This window comes from Athene cunicularia (genome assembly GCF_003259725.1).
Source record: "Athene cunicularia isolate RWA chromosome 1 unlocalized genomic scaffold, athCun1 chr1_part1, whole genome shotgun sequence".
NCBI classification, from domain to species: domain Eukaryota; kingdom Metazoa; phylum Chordata; class Aves; order Strigiformes; family Strigidae; genus Athene; species Athene cunicularia.
The window spans coordinates 3,232,043-3,247,623 of NW_020799091.1; the positions used below are offsets into that span (position 1 = coordinate 3,232,043).

The window sequence follows — 15,581 nt, forward strand, 5'->3', positions numbered from 1 at the left end:
TGATAGAGAGGGTCTGGATGCAGTTGATCAGACCTTGGAGGGAGCAGATGGTTGAGGAGCTCTTGATCCTCCTCTTCAGGATTACTCAGCTGGGGAGTGAGGCAACAGACCCCATCTAATAACAAAAACAACCCCAAACAAGCAAAAAGAAAAGTAAAGAAAAGAAAGAAAAAGTACTCTTTAACTGAAACCCACGAGAAACCCAGGAGCAGCCACTGGACTTGCTCTGCATCATACAGAAAAAGAAATTTGTCTCCTCTTCCATTCCCTTTTTTTTCAGATTTGTACACAGTGCTGGTACTTCGCTTCTGACAGTATGCCTGGCACTGACTTGGTGTGAGGAAGGCTTGAAAAGGTGATTTTTGCCCAAGTTTAATATTTAGTGTATAGTGACTAAGTGGGTGAGCTCATTGCAAGTCTCTCCAGCCCTTGAGTTTGGTGACATCATCACGTGAGCCTTTTCTTGCCCACTGGGCAGAGAGGGAGGTAGGAAGGCAGAAGAAAGCATCTGGCCCTCCACAGTGTCAGCCTATCAGTCATGAGATTATCCACGCATGGAGGATGGAGCAGCCTTGTCCTTTCCCTCCAAAATCTTGGCGATCGATCAGCCACTTGTGAAATGGAAAAGAAGAAAGAAAAGAAAAGAAAAGAAAAGAAAAGAAAAGAAAAGAAAAGAAAAGAAAAGAAAAGAAAAGAAAAGAAAAGAAAAGAGAAGAGAAGAGAAGAAAAGAAAAGAAAAGAAAAGAAAAGAAAAGAAAAGAAAAGAAAAGAAAAGAAAAGAAAAGAAAAGAAAAGAAAAGAAAAGAAAAGAAAAGAAAAGAAAAGAAAAGAAAAGAAAAGAAAAGAAAAGAAAAGAAAAGAAAAGAAAAGAAAAGAAAAGAAAAGAAAAGAAAAGAAAAGAAAAGAAAAGAAAAGAAAAGAAAAGAAAAGAAAAGAAAAGAAAAGAAAAGAAAAGAAAAGAAAAGAAAAGAAAAGAAAAGAAAAGAAAAGAAAAGAAAAGAAAAGAAAAGAAAAGAAAAGAAAAGAAAAGAAAAGAAAAGAAAAGAAAAGAAAAGAAAAGAAAAGAAAAGAAAAGAAAAGAAAAGAAAAGAAAAGAAAAGAAAAGAAAAGAAAAGAAAAGAAAAGAAAAGAAAAGAAAAGAAAAGAAAAGAAAAGAAAAGAAAAGAAAAGAAAAGAAAAGAAAAGAAAAGAAAAGAAAAGAAAAGAAAAGAAAAGAAAAGAAAAGAAAAGAAAAGAAAAGAAAAGAAAAGAAAAGAAAAGAAAAGAAAAGAAAAGAAAAGAAAAGAAAAGAAAAGAAAAGAAAAGAAAAGAAAAGAAAAAAGAAAAGAAGAGAAAAGGAGATGAATTCAGGACTGCATTGCAGGAGTCTGGCAGAGGCCAGTTAAAGCTTTTCCAAGCAGCTAGCAGAGCACAGCTTGGATCTAAACTGAATCTCCTTGCAAGAGCCAGAACTTAAGTGTTCTCAGTACCAAGCGCTTTGCTCCATGTTTGTGGCTGTCCTGTTTGCACTGAGATGGTAGGGGTTTTGACTGTGCTTTCTGTACAGTCATCTGCACATCTTCTAAACCAGTACGTGAGCCTTAAACTGGAAACATCACAGGCAGTATCTTTACCCCATCTGCTGAGACAGGACCCAAGGGACATGATTTAGTCTTTAACTTGAGCAGAAAAAACACTGTTGTCGCTAAAGGTGTGTTGTGTAACACCCTAAATTCTTCCTACCTCGGCATCAATAGTCCTATATATAAACCGTAAGGGGAGACTCAGATCCCAAGTGCTGATGGATATGAATTTAACACCTCTGACTTGGTGGTTTAGCAACTGTGAGATTTATTTACATTGCTCTATTTCAATATTTATTTATTTTTTTTTAATGAGTTGCTCCTAAAAGGGAGCCTGATTCACCTAAAATTAATGCCACAAATCTAGATGTGCTACACTGAAGTCCAAGGGGTGAGTTTGGTGTAATATAGGTGTGAGTGTGAAGGGAAGGTCGGCAGATTAGGGAAAAATGGAGAGCAAAAGCCAGGATGGGGGCAGAGAGCTTGTTCATTGCTATTTCCTTTAAGTGCTGAGTCAATGTCCCATGAGTCGTGTGGTTTATCCTAACTGAATGACAGCACCATGGTGAGAGTCAGCACAAAACATGTATTTCATGCAAACCCTACTTATGTGCTCCAAAGAAAGCCTCAAAAACTTGTGGTTACTCAGTTTTAACAACCCCAAGCAGCAGCAGGTACCCAGTTTGTTAAACTCTATTGCAGGACACCCAGCTGCCAGCACCCTCACGAATGGCCATCCAGCTCTCTGCTGGGCAAATATGCAAGCTCTGCCTGTGCAAAATGGGTTAGAACAGCATGAAAAAAAGAGCATGAGAGTGTATGATGGTGTCTGGACGTCTGTGCACACATTTTTAAGTCAAAATGAGAAGTACAATATGCATAATTTACACAGTTACATTTTTACAGCTGTAGAAAGCTCACACTACAGAAGACAAGCCCACCAAGAGTAAGGATTTCCATTTGGGAGTTTGGGTCCTGAGAAGCAAGGCTCGTTTTGGGCCAGAACAGCCCAGAATGGTGTGCTGGAGTTGGTTTAAGATGTCTGCACATGCAAATTAGACTTTTGGCACTTCCTTAGTCACCCCACATTAGTCTCTGTTAGGAGTAACCTGGACCATCTGTGTTTTCTGCACTTGCAGGAGCGGCTGCCCCCTCTGCCCAGGAGTGAGGCAGGGACCTTCCCAGCTCTCACTCTGGGGGTGACAGCTCACCTATTTGCAGCTGCAAGGAGGTCATGCCTTACAAAAGGAAGAAATGCGAGAAGGCGACGCAATCAGATTGTTCCCATTGTTGTTATTGGTTTTAATTGGTGGCAGATGAAGTGTAAGACACCCATGTCCAGACAAAAACTCCTTTTAGCACTGCGGTGGCAATGCAAAAGGAGGTGAGGGAAGCCGGTTAGCACGGACACACACAGCGTTTTCCTCTCGGCAAGCAGTTCTTTTCTTCTCTTTTGCTCAGGACTGGAGCATTTTCCCCTTTTCCCTTGATTTCGAATCACACTGCACATACCTGATATCATCTATCACATACCCACGGTGTCCCAGGATGCATCAGCTTGAAGGCTTGCACATCCCAGCTAATGTGCTTAATGAGTTAAATGAGTCAATTCCTTCTACCTCTGCTTTCAGCCCTGTAAAGGCATTTATAGGGCACGTCAGCTTGGAGAGGAAGGCCAAGTGACTGGCTCTTATGTAGCTGCAGGTGTGCCCTGGTATTTGCAGTAAGATAAATCTCTCCTAGTCACCTCATTTTGCAGCTAAGCTGCCTAGGCTTGTTTCCACAGCCTCGGGATTTAAGGGTGGGCCAGTTTTCATCATAGCCTAAGACTTCTGTGTTCTCCAAATGCTCTGAAAGCACCAGAATTAAGGAAATACTGAAACATGGGAGCGCACAGAGCAGCCATGCCGAGCAATGTATTCATCACCTGCTAACACAGCTGCTGCCTCCCATACAAACCTGCTGCAAAGACTCGGCACTTACAATTACAGTGACAATTATTAGGCCAGCAAAGGAAGCTGTTGCCATCCATTCCCAATTGGAAATGTATTTAGCTAAGGTTCAATGCACAGAATTAAAATGGTATTTGGTGCTTATGAGGCCTAATTGTTAGCTTGTAAACATTCAGAGCTTTCATTTATCACATTACCATTGTGTAGAGACCTGGGCCTTGGGAATTAAGGAGAGCATCCTAAGTACCGTCTATTCAGAAATCAATTCCTTGCCCGAGTCTCTGGGTTTCCTCATTTCAGCTTTTTCACATTTCATCAGCCTTTTAAAACTACAAGTCAAATAGATCGGAAAAAATTCACTATAATAATATTGCATTTAGTGCCAAAGTGTCCTAATGTACTTTGCAAACTATATTTTGCGTGAGATTATACAGACATGCACCCGCTGCCTCCCAACAAGCTCGCTTCTTCACGATTTTTTAAACAACATTAAACACAACATTAAAAATAAATCTATAACAGACAAACCGATACTTCTCAAATATGTATGAAGGCAAGTCCTCTCCCCAGTGACACAAGGCCAGGTTGCAGCCACTGTCTGCAGAATTTTCTGACTGCCTGAATGAGAAGAGGAAAATCTCTCTCTCGATTTTATGACACTTATAATTCCCTTGGTTCTCAACTAAACTCTGACATCAGGCATTCATTTCAGGCCAGGCCAATGGCTCAGAACATGACCTCACAACTTAGTGAGAGTACTGGAGAAGTACTGTTTTATCATGGCACTTACCAGAGTTTCACTGTAACTTCTTCAGAGGAACAATGATGAGAATCTTATTGGTTTATCACAAAGAGATTGTGGAGCAAAGAAATCTCGCTAAAAGCAGAAGGGGAGTAAAAGCTAAAGCTGTTTCTCATACCCCAGACTACTGCAGGAGCAGAAAGAGACCCTCACTTGAACTACCCTAAACCAAGGGTGCCACCAAATCCCACAAAACTCCATGTATGACCTGAGATATCGTGTTATTAATGCAGTAAGCTAGCTTTTCTCCGAGTCAAGAGGTGGCTGCTCCTCTAAAGGTAGTAAGTGTTATTTATCTCTGGTTTTGACTGAGAGAAAAAAATTGCAGAGCCTTTATGCCAACTACAAGGCAGATTGTGTCTGGGGTAGATGCCGACCACGATGCCCAGTTCTGGTACCCCAGTTGCTCAGACCAGAGCATTGGCTGGGGCACCAAACACTGCTGAGGCAGGACCTCTGCAGAGTCCTGGGGGTCACTGGGAAGCCATCCAACGTCCCCCTGCCTGCTCAGTCCAGCTGGCTCCTACCTTCTGCCCATTACAGTGTGTGAGGTTTGGCAGGGTTTGGTTCTCTGTGAAACAGTATCCTACGTTATGGGTCAAAGCTCCCCTTACTGCCCATCTGAAGATCTGGCTCCACGAGACCCTTTGCCCTCCAGGAAGCTGTGAGCCACTTCTTGGGTAGTCCATGAAAAGGTTTTGAGTTTCTGGGCTTGGCTGCAGTCATGTGTAAGTATTTCATTCCGTATGGGAGGAGGTGACCTTTGAAACTAATTGGGCACACAAAGGACCTAAGCGAAAGAGCGTCATCTGGGCTAAATAATGCGTAGAAGGTTTGACTTTGGCTCAGGGGGAAATTGAATTAATGTACAGTGATACCATCTCAATGAGCTAATCAAGATAATTGCTGTATTCTTGATTTAAACAAATAACATTAATGAGAATTTCCGGATTCTGAAGCAGATAAACAGCAAGTGCTAAGAAACTTTGTAAAGGCTGGTAGCAATTTTTTCAGGTCAAGTGAAAAAAGAAGCAACAACAAAGAAGCAAGTAGTTACACAGCATCCTTTGTCTTGGACTTAAGGAGTTGAACAAGAAGAAGCCGTTCCCCTGGCAGAGTTTCCAGATCAACTTCCTTTGCTGCTGATTACCACTGTCACAGGTTCAACGGAAAGGCAAGTAAGTCTTTAATCCAGTTACTGGACAAGCTGAGCTGAATTGCATTAATTGACAGTGAATGTCAAGCCCTCTGCAGAGGCAGAGAAAGTCTACGTAATGCTAAAACCCTCAAAGAAGTCCCAGATAGGCCTTTGGGAACAGGCTAATTACTGCAGGGAGCTAAGTTTCACTCTCAAAGGAAAAGGCAACTGCACACCATTATATACTGAACCTTGCTCAGCGCTAAACCCAATAAAGTAGGATTGTTACAGCAGGCTTTGGTGTAGGATGTGTGAAAGAAAGAGCTGTAAGTGCTGTGAGCAAGTCTGCCACCGCCTGAAGACAGCACCTGTCTCCTTCCCGTCAGAAATGAAGAACCAACGTGCCAGCCCAGCCCGAGGCGTGGGAGGACCTGCATTCCCTGGTGTGCTCTGGAGACAGACCCCCAGTACTGCGTCAACGTAGCCCACCTCCTCCTCTCCTCTCCAGAGTCGCATCAAGGCGCCCACGTGTCACAGCTCCTTGCAGCCTTTTGATAAAGGCTGAGAAATGCCCCAGGAAGAGCAACAACTGAAGGAGAACCAGGGATGCTGGACATGCACACATGTAGTGCTGCCACTCTTGTAGCACCAGTGCTTTTTTATGTTGGGTGCCTGGTTTATGGGCCTCTGCAGACAGTCAGGTAAAGGTTAATCTTCATGGGGCCACTGGTGCAGTGTAAACTTGCCAGCTGAATTTATGTTTAGTCTTAACTTTTTAAACAGTGGTGTCCAGCCTGGCCTAGCCCATAAACAACTATTATGTGCTGTGAGAAACATGAAGCTTTTCCTCAGAGTCAGATTTGATGTCTTTACTTCCTTGGCCACAAGCAAAAGAGAAATAAGAGCTTTACCTTGCCCCTCAACCAGGACTGAAAACGACTCAGAGCACCTGCCAGCTTCTCATGATCGCAGGGTTGATCTAAAATCACTTAAACTTCCACAACGTAAATTTCCTGATGTTCTGATACAGAAACCAATAACCTGAAGCTACCGAATGCTGATTTGGTTTAAACCATCTTTTTTGGCTTCCTGGCTATCAAAGAACTCGGATTTCATCCTGCCATGCCTGCACTCATCCCTGCAGTTTGTGTTTGACTCATACAGATCTGTCTGCTGAGAATATATCTTAAGAAAGGCAGCCAGAGTCATGATCTAAGATACCAAGTAATGGAGAATATACTGCTTCTCATGGTTGGTCTCTCTACCAGTTAGGTAATCTCAGCCTTAAAAAAAAAAATCATGCCTTCCTGTCAACTTGACTGTGTCTAGCTTTGCATTCCAGCCCCTTACCCTTCTCAAGCCCTTCTCTGCTAAATTAAGAGTTTTGTGCTGACATGCCATGATCTAGACACTTCCCAGTCTTCTTCATGTTAAGATAAATAGATCAAGTCTCCTCAGTTATCCAGCATAAAGCACCTTCTCCCCACAGATAAATTGTTCTAGTGTTTTTCTGCACAGCCTTCAATTTTCACTATCCTTCTTAAACTGCAAACATCAGAACTGACAGGGTTAGTCTCATCAATGCTGTACCGGGATAAAATCAGCTTCCTACTACACACTACAAGTAGAGTGGGATGAGTAAGTATATTCATTTTGTTTGTCCATCCAGGCGACAAGTTTGACAGATTTGCCATGGAATTATGCTGAGGATCACCCTTGATGCTTTGTTCATTACAACCTCCGAGAGTCAATGCTCAGCCCAGTTCTTTAGACTGTGTAAGAATGTATCTCATTTAAACAAAACCTACTTTATCAAGCAATCCAAGTATCATCTCACCATTATTTTCGAACCTCATTTTAACACTTCTGATTTTATATTTTCTCCCAGATTATGCATGCCAACCCTAGTAGAATCAATCTCTGCCAATTCACCCAAACCAGCCCCATTGGATGATTCCCTATTGCTGATTTTCTTATGAGAGCTATCACAGAGCAAGTTCTTGAGCTGTTCGATCTGTACTTTTCACAGCTTGGAAGAAGAGCAGATGATCTGCTTCCCAAGTCCCTAGTGGACAGGGTAGGGAAGGATAGGATTGGATAGGATAGGATAGGATAGGATAGGATAGGATAGGATAGGATAGGATAGGATAGGATAGGATAGGATAGGATAGGATAGGATAGGATAGGATAGGATAGGGATGAAGTGTGACAGTCTCCAAGCAAGGAAGATTTAGGCTGAGCATATAAAAAAGCTTTCTAGCAATAAGAAGATAGGTAAATACACTGTTATCACTAGCAATATTTATGAATAACTTAGATGACTTTGATAGGATCCATCTGACCAAATTGTAGACATCTGCAGTGTAAACATCTGTATCTGAGCTAATCATTCTGGACTACCTTTACAGAGGGAAACTTTCAGAATATGGCTCATCTCATCCTAAAGCAGATACCTGACATAACTCATAAGAAACTCACCTTGAAAGTGCCTGTTTCTCTCCATTGCCTATAAAGGGAGGCTGAGGTAACTAATTCAGATATAGACTTTTACCCTGTAGTTCTATAAAGCTGCATCAGAATCTGTCAGGAACAGTTAAATAGAGATAGCTGATCACAGGTTTGGATGAGATATCTCTAAAGACACATTCCCAATTCTATTTTCAGTGATGCTGTACTATCATATAGTGCTGACTTGCTCTAGTCAAGGTTTCCATAGTCTAACCACTGGAGAATACTGTCTTCCATTTAGCTCTAAAAAGCTTTCTTATGACTCTTCTGAAGTGCATAAAAGGACCAGAATTATGACTTTCACAAATGCTCTATTTTGTTGGATAGCAAGAAATAATGGATCACTGTTATAAATATATCCAGAGAGTAAGTTGGATTTTAGTTTCTGTCTCATTTTATCTTCTTTATATTTTCAGTCACACTTTTAAATAAAAGATTATGTTTGAGGTATAAATCTGACCATTATTAGCTGTAATGTTTAGTTTGCTTCACTGTCCAGGGCTACATCTGTTTTCAAGCACAGGAACTATCGGGTTCTTTGCAAAAAAGAAAATACCTCCTTGATTTAGCACAATGGTCCTGACAATATAGCGGGCTTCCACTCCTATAGAGAAAAGCACCCTATCTTTCCTCCCTAAAGCCTCCCTCAAGCAAATTCAATGTAAGAGATGGAAGGGCATTAACTTTGATTCACTGTGGAATATTGCTACAGTAATTGCAAGCAGAACATTGATGGAATGCAAATAACCTTTCAAAAGATTCATCACAGAGTTTCCATCAGTTCTTTTCAAGGCAGGAGCTGTAATAGCGAGTATTAAGCAAAGAAATTTGAAACTGGGCCTGGAACATTTTAAAGAAAGAACCAAAGCAACTGCATGTCTAACACACGAATATGTGGGTTTAGCCAGCTTTCCTTTCCTGAGTCTCTCTCTCTCTCTTTTTTTTTTTTTTTTTTTTTTTGGACTCTTACAATGGGTCTATTATTATGGTAGCTGAACAATTCCACGTAACCATTCAAACCATATGGGAAATTATGTGCTAAAAGGAGCATTTCAAAGAGGCTAGACTTGAAAAATAAAAATAAAACTAGAGGAAGAGGGAGGGGAAAAGGTTCTCAACAGAGGGATGAATTTGCAGGCCATCCTTCTAGATGTCCTTCATTCAGTTACTATCTTTTTTCTATTTGATATCAGAAGTGTGCTGTCCTCACGGTATTTATAAGCAGGGAATTGCTAACAGTAATACAAAAAAGAAGTACAAATCTTCAAGTCACTGCCATCTCTGGGTTTTTCAATGCATCCTGTCTTTTCCCCGCTCAAAATTTTTTCTGGGCTTGCCTTTAACAGTCTTGAGACAATTTTTACTGCTTAGTGAGGCCAATTACAACAATAGAACCCAAGCAGTCGATTAATTACAGAATTGTTTTCTAAGCAAGCTGTCATTAGTCATTGTCAGTTGTCATTCTACATCAGCCATTTCAAACAAGCTCAAAAAAGACACTGCAGCAGAGGAAGTAGGTGAAAAGCTGCGAAAAAGAGGATCTGATGGAACTTTCACACTTTCAAGGCTTTCAAAGCCAAGAAAAATTCTCTGACATGCAACCTAAATCCCCAGTCCCCACTACAGTTAAGGAGAACCAGGTGTCCAAATTACTTAGCTGATTTAGAAAAATTCAGCAGAAACTCAGTCTGACTCTTGACTTGGTAGAGGGAGTTTATTGAAACTCTAATGCACTTAATTCCAGTATTTGGTGTTTCTGTGAGATATAATATTCTCTGTTCTGGCCATTTTGTTTGGTTAATAGTTCTGTCCAGGGAATTAAATTCGGTCAACCTTGCATGGTTCAGAGAACACAGAATGAAATCAGCAGCACAATATTCATAATGTACTTACTCATAAAACGTTGTCCAACCATTTTCATTGCTTTTAGTGGCAAGGAGACCGGAGTTGCCGTGGTATGTCATCATGGCCACTTCATGCCCCTGTGTTGTTACACTCTTGAGTGCGCTGTTGGTACCAATTGTCACCCAGTAGACTTGGCCATCAGGCACCACCAGCCAGAGGGGCATCCCTGTGGAATCTCTTCGGATATTGACTAAGTTGCCATTATTGTCAGTGATCAGGGTTATATCTCCATCTCCGGAATAAGTAAAATTGTAAAGATAATCACCAGTGGTAAGGCTCTGAGTATAAAGGTGTTTACCACTGGTGTCAAACAAGTAGAGTTCCTGGTCTATGGGTGAGGATAATTCATATAGATTTTGTGTGTTGAGGAATGGTTTGTTTTTCCGAATAAAGCGGATTCGGATATTTCCAAGATCAGCAACATACAGCTCCCCATCTGCACACACGGCAAGGGAGGACGGCGCATTGAGTTTGGCATCCTTGGCATAGCCATCATCCCCTGAGAAGCAGTCACAGTTAGCATCGTTCTTGCAGTCACAGCTGCTTGGTGCCCCGGCAACGAGAGAAATCTCTCCATTGGTGGTGACCTGCCTGATGCGGTTGATCTTTTTCTCATCAGTCTCAGCAATGTACAGGACCCCATTATGTGAGACGGCCAGGGCGGTAGCAGACTCCAGCGTGGCGTGGATTGCCACCTTGCTAAGGAGAAAGTGATCCATGCCCGGCACCTGGCAATGCATGGGCCTCCCCGCCACGATGCGCACTTGGTGGTTCTCAGATATCTGCAACACAACGTTATTGTCGAGGACGTAGAGTGAATTATCCATCGGATTGACTGCCAGATCTGTGGGCCATTCTAGACGAACCTTAATGGTAAAACAACACAAGGAAATTATTACAGCAAAACCTTTTTTTCATTGTGTGATTGGTACAAATCAATTGCAGTGAGGGTGTTTCAACATGGATTAACGGGAGAAAGGGTAAAAGAAACACAACTAAGTATGACTGCTTGGTATGGTGACCATAGAGGACACAACCCTGGTGTGAGTGAGGGGGCTTAGCTGCTGGTCACATGAAGCAGACACATGTGAACACCCACACTCTGCACAGGGAGCAGGGTGATGGGCAGAGGCAGAACCTCCTCAGCTCTCGCTCTAGACCACGGCTTCTCTCTGCTTCTCTGCTGTGGTGTGAGGTGTCAGGGGCTGTGGGAAGGGGCATCAGTGCCCAGGGTAAATGTTTACTCCTAATACAGGAGTAAACAAGAAGATGCAGAGATTCCCCTTACCAAATAATCCTATACTTTCTGAATTGATGGAGCCTGGACCTGATAGCAGAGACCTGGGACTGAGAACTTTGTTGTGTGAAGTGCAATGAAACCAGTCAAACAATGATCCTTTTAGTAAAGGATTTTCCAGACAAGTGGCTGAGCTCCTCTGGGTAAATGACAAGGAGGGATAGACACAAAACTGGCAGCTGTGTCATCATGTGTGTATGTCTAAGCTATATCCACCAATTTTCTGCCCGATGCTGCAAAAATGCAGAATAGCAATTCACAAGAAATTCAGGCAATTTAAATCTGTGGAATAAAATACTCATGTCTTTAGAGTGGTTTTCACTTTTTTTTTTTTTTTTTTTTTTTTTTTTTTTTTTTTTTTAAGCATAATGGAAGAATGGGTTCAGGTCATAGTGACACGTCACAGTTCTACACTCATAATCCATATGCACAAATAAACTGAAAAAGTGACTGGTAACACCACAAGTGAGCGAGCACTAGAAGGTCTATCTTCTGCAATACATTGTCCTTTCAAGTTTCTTTTAGCTGCCAAATCTAAGAAATATTTGCTAAATATATTTTTTTTTAATTTTATTAAGAGTTGTCAGGTGTGCGTTTTTAAAAATTATTTCACTTCAGGTTTATGTAGGGAAAATAAAAAGTCAACATTTTGCTGATGGGAACCAATTAATGCTTAAATGTTTTCCAAATGGTGCATCCTCCCCATAGTAGAGGTGTAAAGCATGATTGGAAACGGACAACTGTGAAAAATGCTCTTGGGCACCTCCAGCCAGGTTTTTAAATAGATTTTCAGCTTGTTAGAAAGAATAGCTATAGTTGTATGTTTCCCTTTCAGTCAGCCAAGCAACTCTAGGTCAGAGCAGATGGACTTGATATCTCGTGGTTAACTGAGAAGCTGGATGCTTTGTGCCATCCTCCCTGCACCCGTGTGTTTTTTCTCTGTACCCAACAGCACGATGTGCTGTCATGCAGAGCTCTGGGATCTGGGCACGCTCAAGGCTGTGCAGTTCCAGGATCTCCCCATTTCTTTGTTTCAAACCTTCCTCTCCCATCACCCATCTCAGTTGCTGCTTCTTCTCGTCCATTTGAGGTGACCAGGTTTGGGGTGGTATTTTGCACCTGTAAAGTGGCAACCTTACTGGAAGGAGAAGGTGTAGATGTCAGCTGGCTCAAGTCCAGCAAACAATCTCTCATTGTGATTTTACTTAAAACCAAGAACAAGAAGAGACCAGGTAAGAACTAGAAGCACACAGGGGATTCCTATTCTAAAGCCTGTAGTTGAATGTCTCTGCCACAGCCCTGCTTTACTTTTGGTGCTTCTATTCATGTTTAAATCCTTTTTCCTTTCCTTTCCTTTTTTTTTTTTTTTTTTTTTTTTTTTTTTCCCTTCCTTTCTTTTAAAGAGAATCAGATGCAATATATTTAGTTCATTGTGCCTTCTAATGGCTGGGCTTGTGAAGCTCATTTTCATGGCTAAGCAGTGTGCTGAGCTCTGTCTACTCTGGTTCTGTCTCTTTTTGCAAAATCTCCTTCCTTTTCTCAGCTCCTGGCCTATTTTAACCCTTCCTGTAGTAAAACATTATAGCCTGTGGTTTCCTCTTTAATAATGCATGCCTCCATCCCTTCCAGTGGTCTTTAAGCTCTGCAGCCTTGAGTTAGCATCAAGAGCGGAGTTTATTCTGAACTGACAAGGGAATTTTCAATTTCTTAAAAAGCATTCCTTGTCAACACTGGCAGCTGAATATTTCATGTCCTCATGTCCCAGGGAGCCTCAGGGACCTGACAGAAAAGACCCTTCTAGCCACTGTAAATGATGAAAAGCTACTTCCCAAGGTGGGTTTTCTTTGCTTGGTTTGGGATTTTTTTGTTGTGTTTTTTTTTGTTTGTTTGGGGTTTTTTATTTGGCGTGTGTGTGTGTGTGTGTGTGTGTGTGTGTGTGTGTGTGTTTTAGTGTGTGTGTGTGTGTGTGTGTGTTTTAAATTAAAGCTGTCTTTGGTGTTTCTGTCCAAACCAGTACTGGGTAATCTGTCCATCACATTACAGGTTAATCTAAAAATGGCTCCTGTCATTTTATGAAGGGAAAGAAAGAGTCTTCAACTGATACATTTTAGCTCATCTCAGAAGTGTTTAATTATGACATCAGTCTACATACAAGCCACATAACCTGTGAGAAAATGATTTTTAAAGCCTGAATCCACAATGGTCTTGTGGTAACTGCCTCTGAAATTCAGATAAAGAAAAAACAGCCTGTAAGATGAGAAACATACTACAAGATGGCCTTTAACCAGCAAAATTTGCTTCTATAGAAGGCATGAGAGCTTTTAAACTCATAATTTCAGCTTGTTCATAAATTGAAGACAGTGGGAACCAGTTGCAAAGAAGCAAGAATGATCTTTTCAAATTAGAGTGAAAAACAAGAAGAACAGATTCCATATGGGAGCACGGAAATTATCTAGGTAGTTACAAAAAGGAAACCCCATTGACATCTATTGTGGCTGAATAACAGTACTTAGCCCTCCAGCTATGATCTATATTTTCATAGGAGAGGGCAACATTCCCGTAGCCAGGCAAACAACAAGTGGCACAAAGGTTTCAAAGGACACTATCTCTAAACTGGCACAATTTGACAGGTTGGCCAGTGCCCCACAAAATTGAGTGCTGAGCTGTAACAGATTTTTCTTCTGCACATCCAGAAGTAAGGCAATCATCAAACTGAGATTTTTTTTTCTTCCCCACTTTTTTTGCTTTTTTTTTTTTTTTTTTTCTCCACCTTTAGGCAGCCGGACTTAAAAGCCCAGCATGATGGTAGCTGCAACCAATTTGCAATCTGATGCAATTCAACATTCTTGTTTTCCTGCTGTTGCTAATTTTGGCACCACAGCCTCCAATCAGTATTTCCTAGATGTTAATTTGATTCAGGTCTAAAACTGCACTGGGCCAAATTAGGATGGGGGAAGCATGGGGGAAGCTAACCCATGGTTAGCTAAGTTGTTATAACAGAGCATGGCATATAGCCTTACTAAAATGAGGAAGGCTGCCTGGTCTTTTTAGTTTAAAGCAACTAGTTTCTAGAGAAATGAGCCTAATGAAACCTGGCTTCCTACGAATCTGTGTCTCCCAGCTGACTGAGAGTTCCAAAAGAAGTCTCTTCTGTGGTTGGGACATCTTTAAAATCTCTCTCCCCACAGATCTCTGAATTAGGTCAGTTAGGTCCTTCCTTCAGTCTTTACAGGGTCTTTCTTTTTGACCCAGTCATTTTCATACCACAAAATAATAGAAATGTAATTTTCCTTGAGCCCTTCCCTCTTTGTCAAACCTGGGGGGGCACATAGACATGCAGATAGGCTGAAGGCATAGGCTTTTATTCTATAAAAGCCCAACCAAAACATTGTCTTACCTGAGAAATGTCCATGACAGAATCACAGCTGAGAGGGCGAGCAGATGTCAAGTCATTGGAACCCAACACCGTTGAGATGATTCCATTCTGATCAATCCGCCTGATCATAGTCCCATCTACGAAGTAAATCAGCCCAAACTTGTCCACGGTGATGCCTGAGGAGGAAAAAAGAAAGACAGTCAGAAAATAATGGCAAACTGACAGTTATGAGATGAATAGAAGACAGTCTCTGGCTTGACACTCATGAAAGAGTAAGAGTGCTGGTTTCGTTGGGAGCAATATATTTTATGGCATTCAGAAAGGGCAGTATGAGAGTTGGGTATGTTGGAGTCCTGGTTATCAGGAGCTTTGACCTGGCACCATTCCACCGACAGCACTTCCAACTGGCATATTTTATTGGGTTTGTAAGGCAAGATTTTGGTAGCAGGGAGGCTACAGGGGTGGCTCCTGTGAGAAGCTGACAGAAGCTTCCCCCATGTCCAACAGAGCCAATGTCAGCCAGCTCCAAGATGGACCCACCACTGGCCAAGGCTGAGACCATCAGTGACGGTGGTAGTGCCTCTGGGATAATGTATTTAACAAGGGGGGAAAAAATACCCCAGCAACTTCAGCCAGAGAGGAGTGAGAATATGTGAGAGGAACAACCCTGCAGCCCCCCAGTCAGTGCAGGAGGAGGGGCAGGAGGTGCTCCAGGCCCAGAGCAGAGGTTCCCCTGCAGCCCGTGGGGCAGCCCATGGGGAGGCAGCTGTGCCCGGCACCCATGGAGCTCCACGGGGGAGCAGAGACCCACCTGCAGCCCGGGGAGGAGCCCACGCTGCAGCAGGGGGATACCCGAAGGAGGCTGTGACCCCGTGGGGAGCCCACGCTGGGGCAGTTCATGGAGAGCTGCAGCCCCTGGGAAGGACTCACGTGGGAGAAGTTCATGGAGGACTGTCTCCTGTGGGAGGGACCCCACGCTGGAGCAGGGGAAGAGCGTGAGGATTCCTCCCCTGAGGAGGAAGGAGCGTCAGAGACGACGTG

General features: G+C 42.3%; 1 protein-coding gene across 9 annotated transcripts in view; it reads right to left on the reverse strand.

The window, feature by feature from the left end:
- The window catches only part of TENM4 (teneurin transmembrane protein 4), a 601,633-nt gene that overhangs the window by 32,964 nt on the left and 553,088 nt on the right, over positions 1-15,581 (reverse strand). For all 9 annotated transcript variants that reach the window (XM_026843650.1, XM_026843624.1, XM_026843595.1 and 6 more), the window contains 2 exons: positions 14,562-14,716; positions 9,856-10,733 (listed from right to left, as the gene is read on the reverse strand). In XM_026843650.1, coding sequence (XP_026699451.1) covers positions 9,856-10,733; positions 14,562-14,716 — 1,033 coding nt within the window. The remainder of the gene's footprint in view (positions 1-9,855; positions 10,734-14,561; positions 14,717-15,581) is intronic.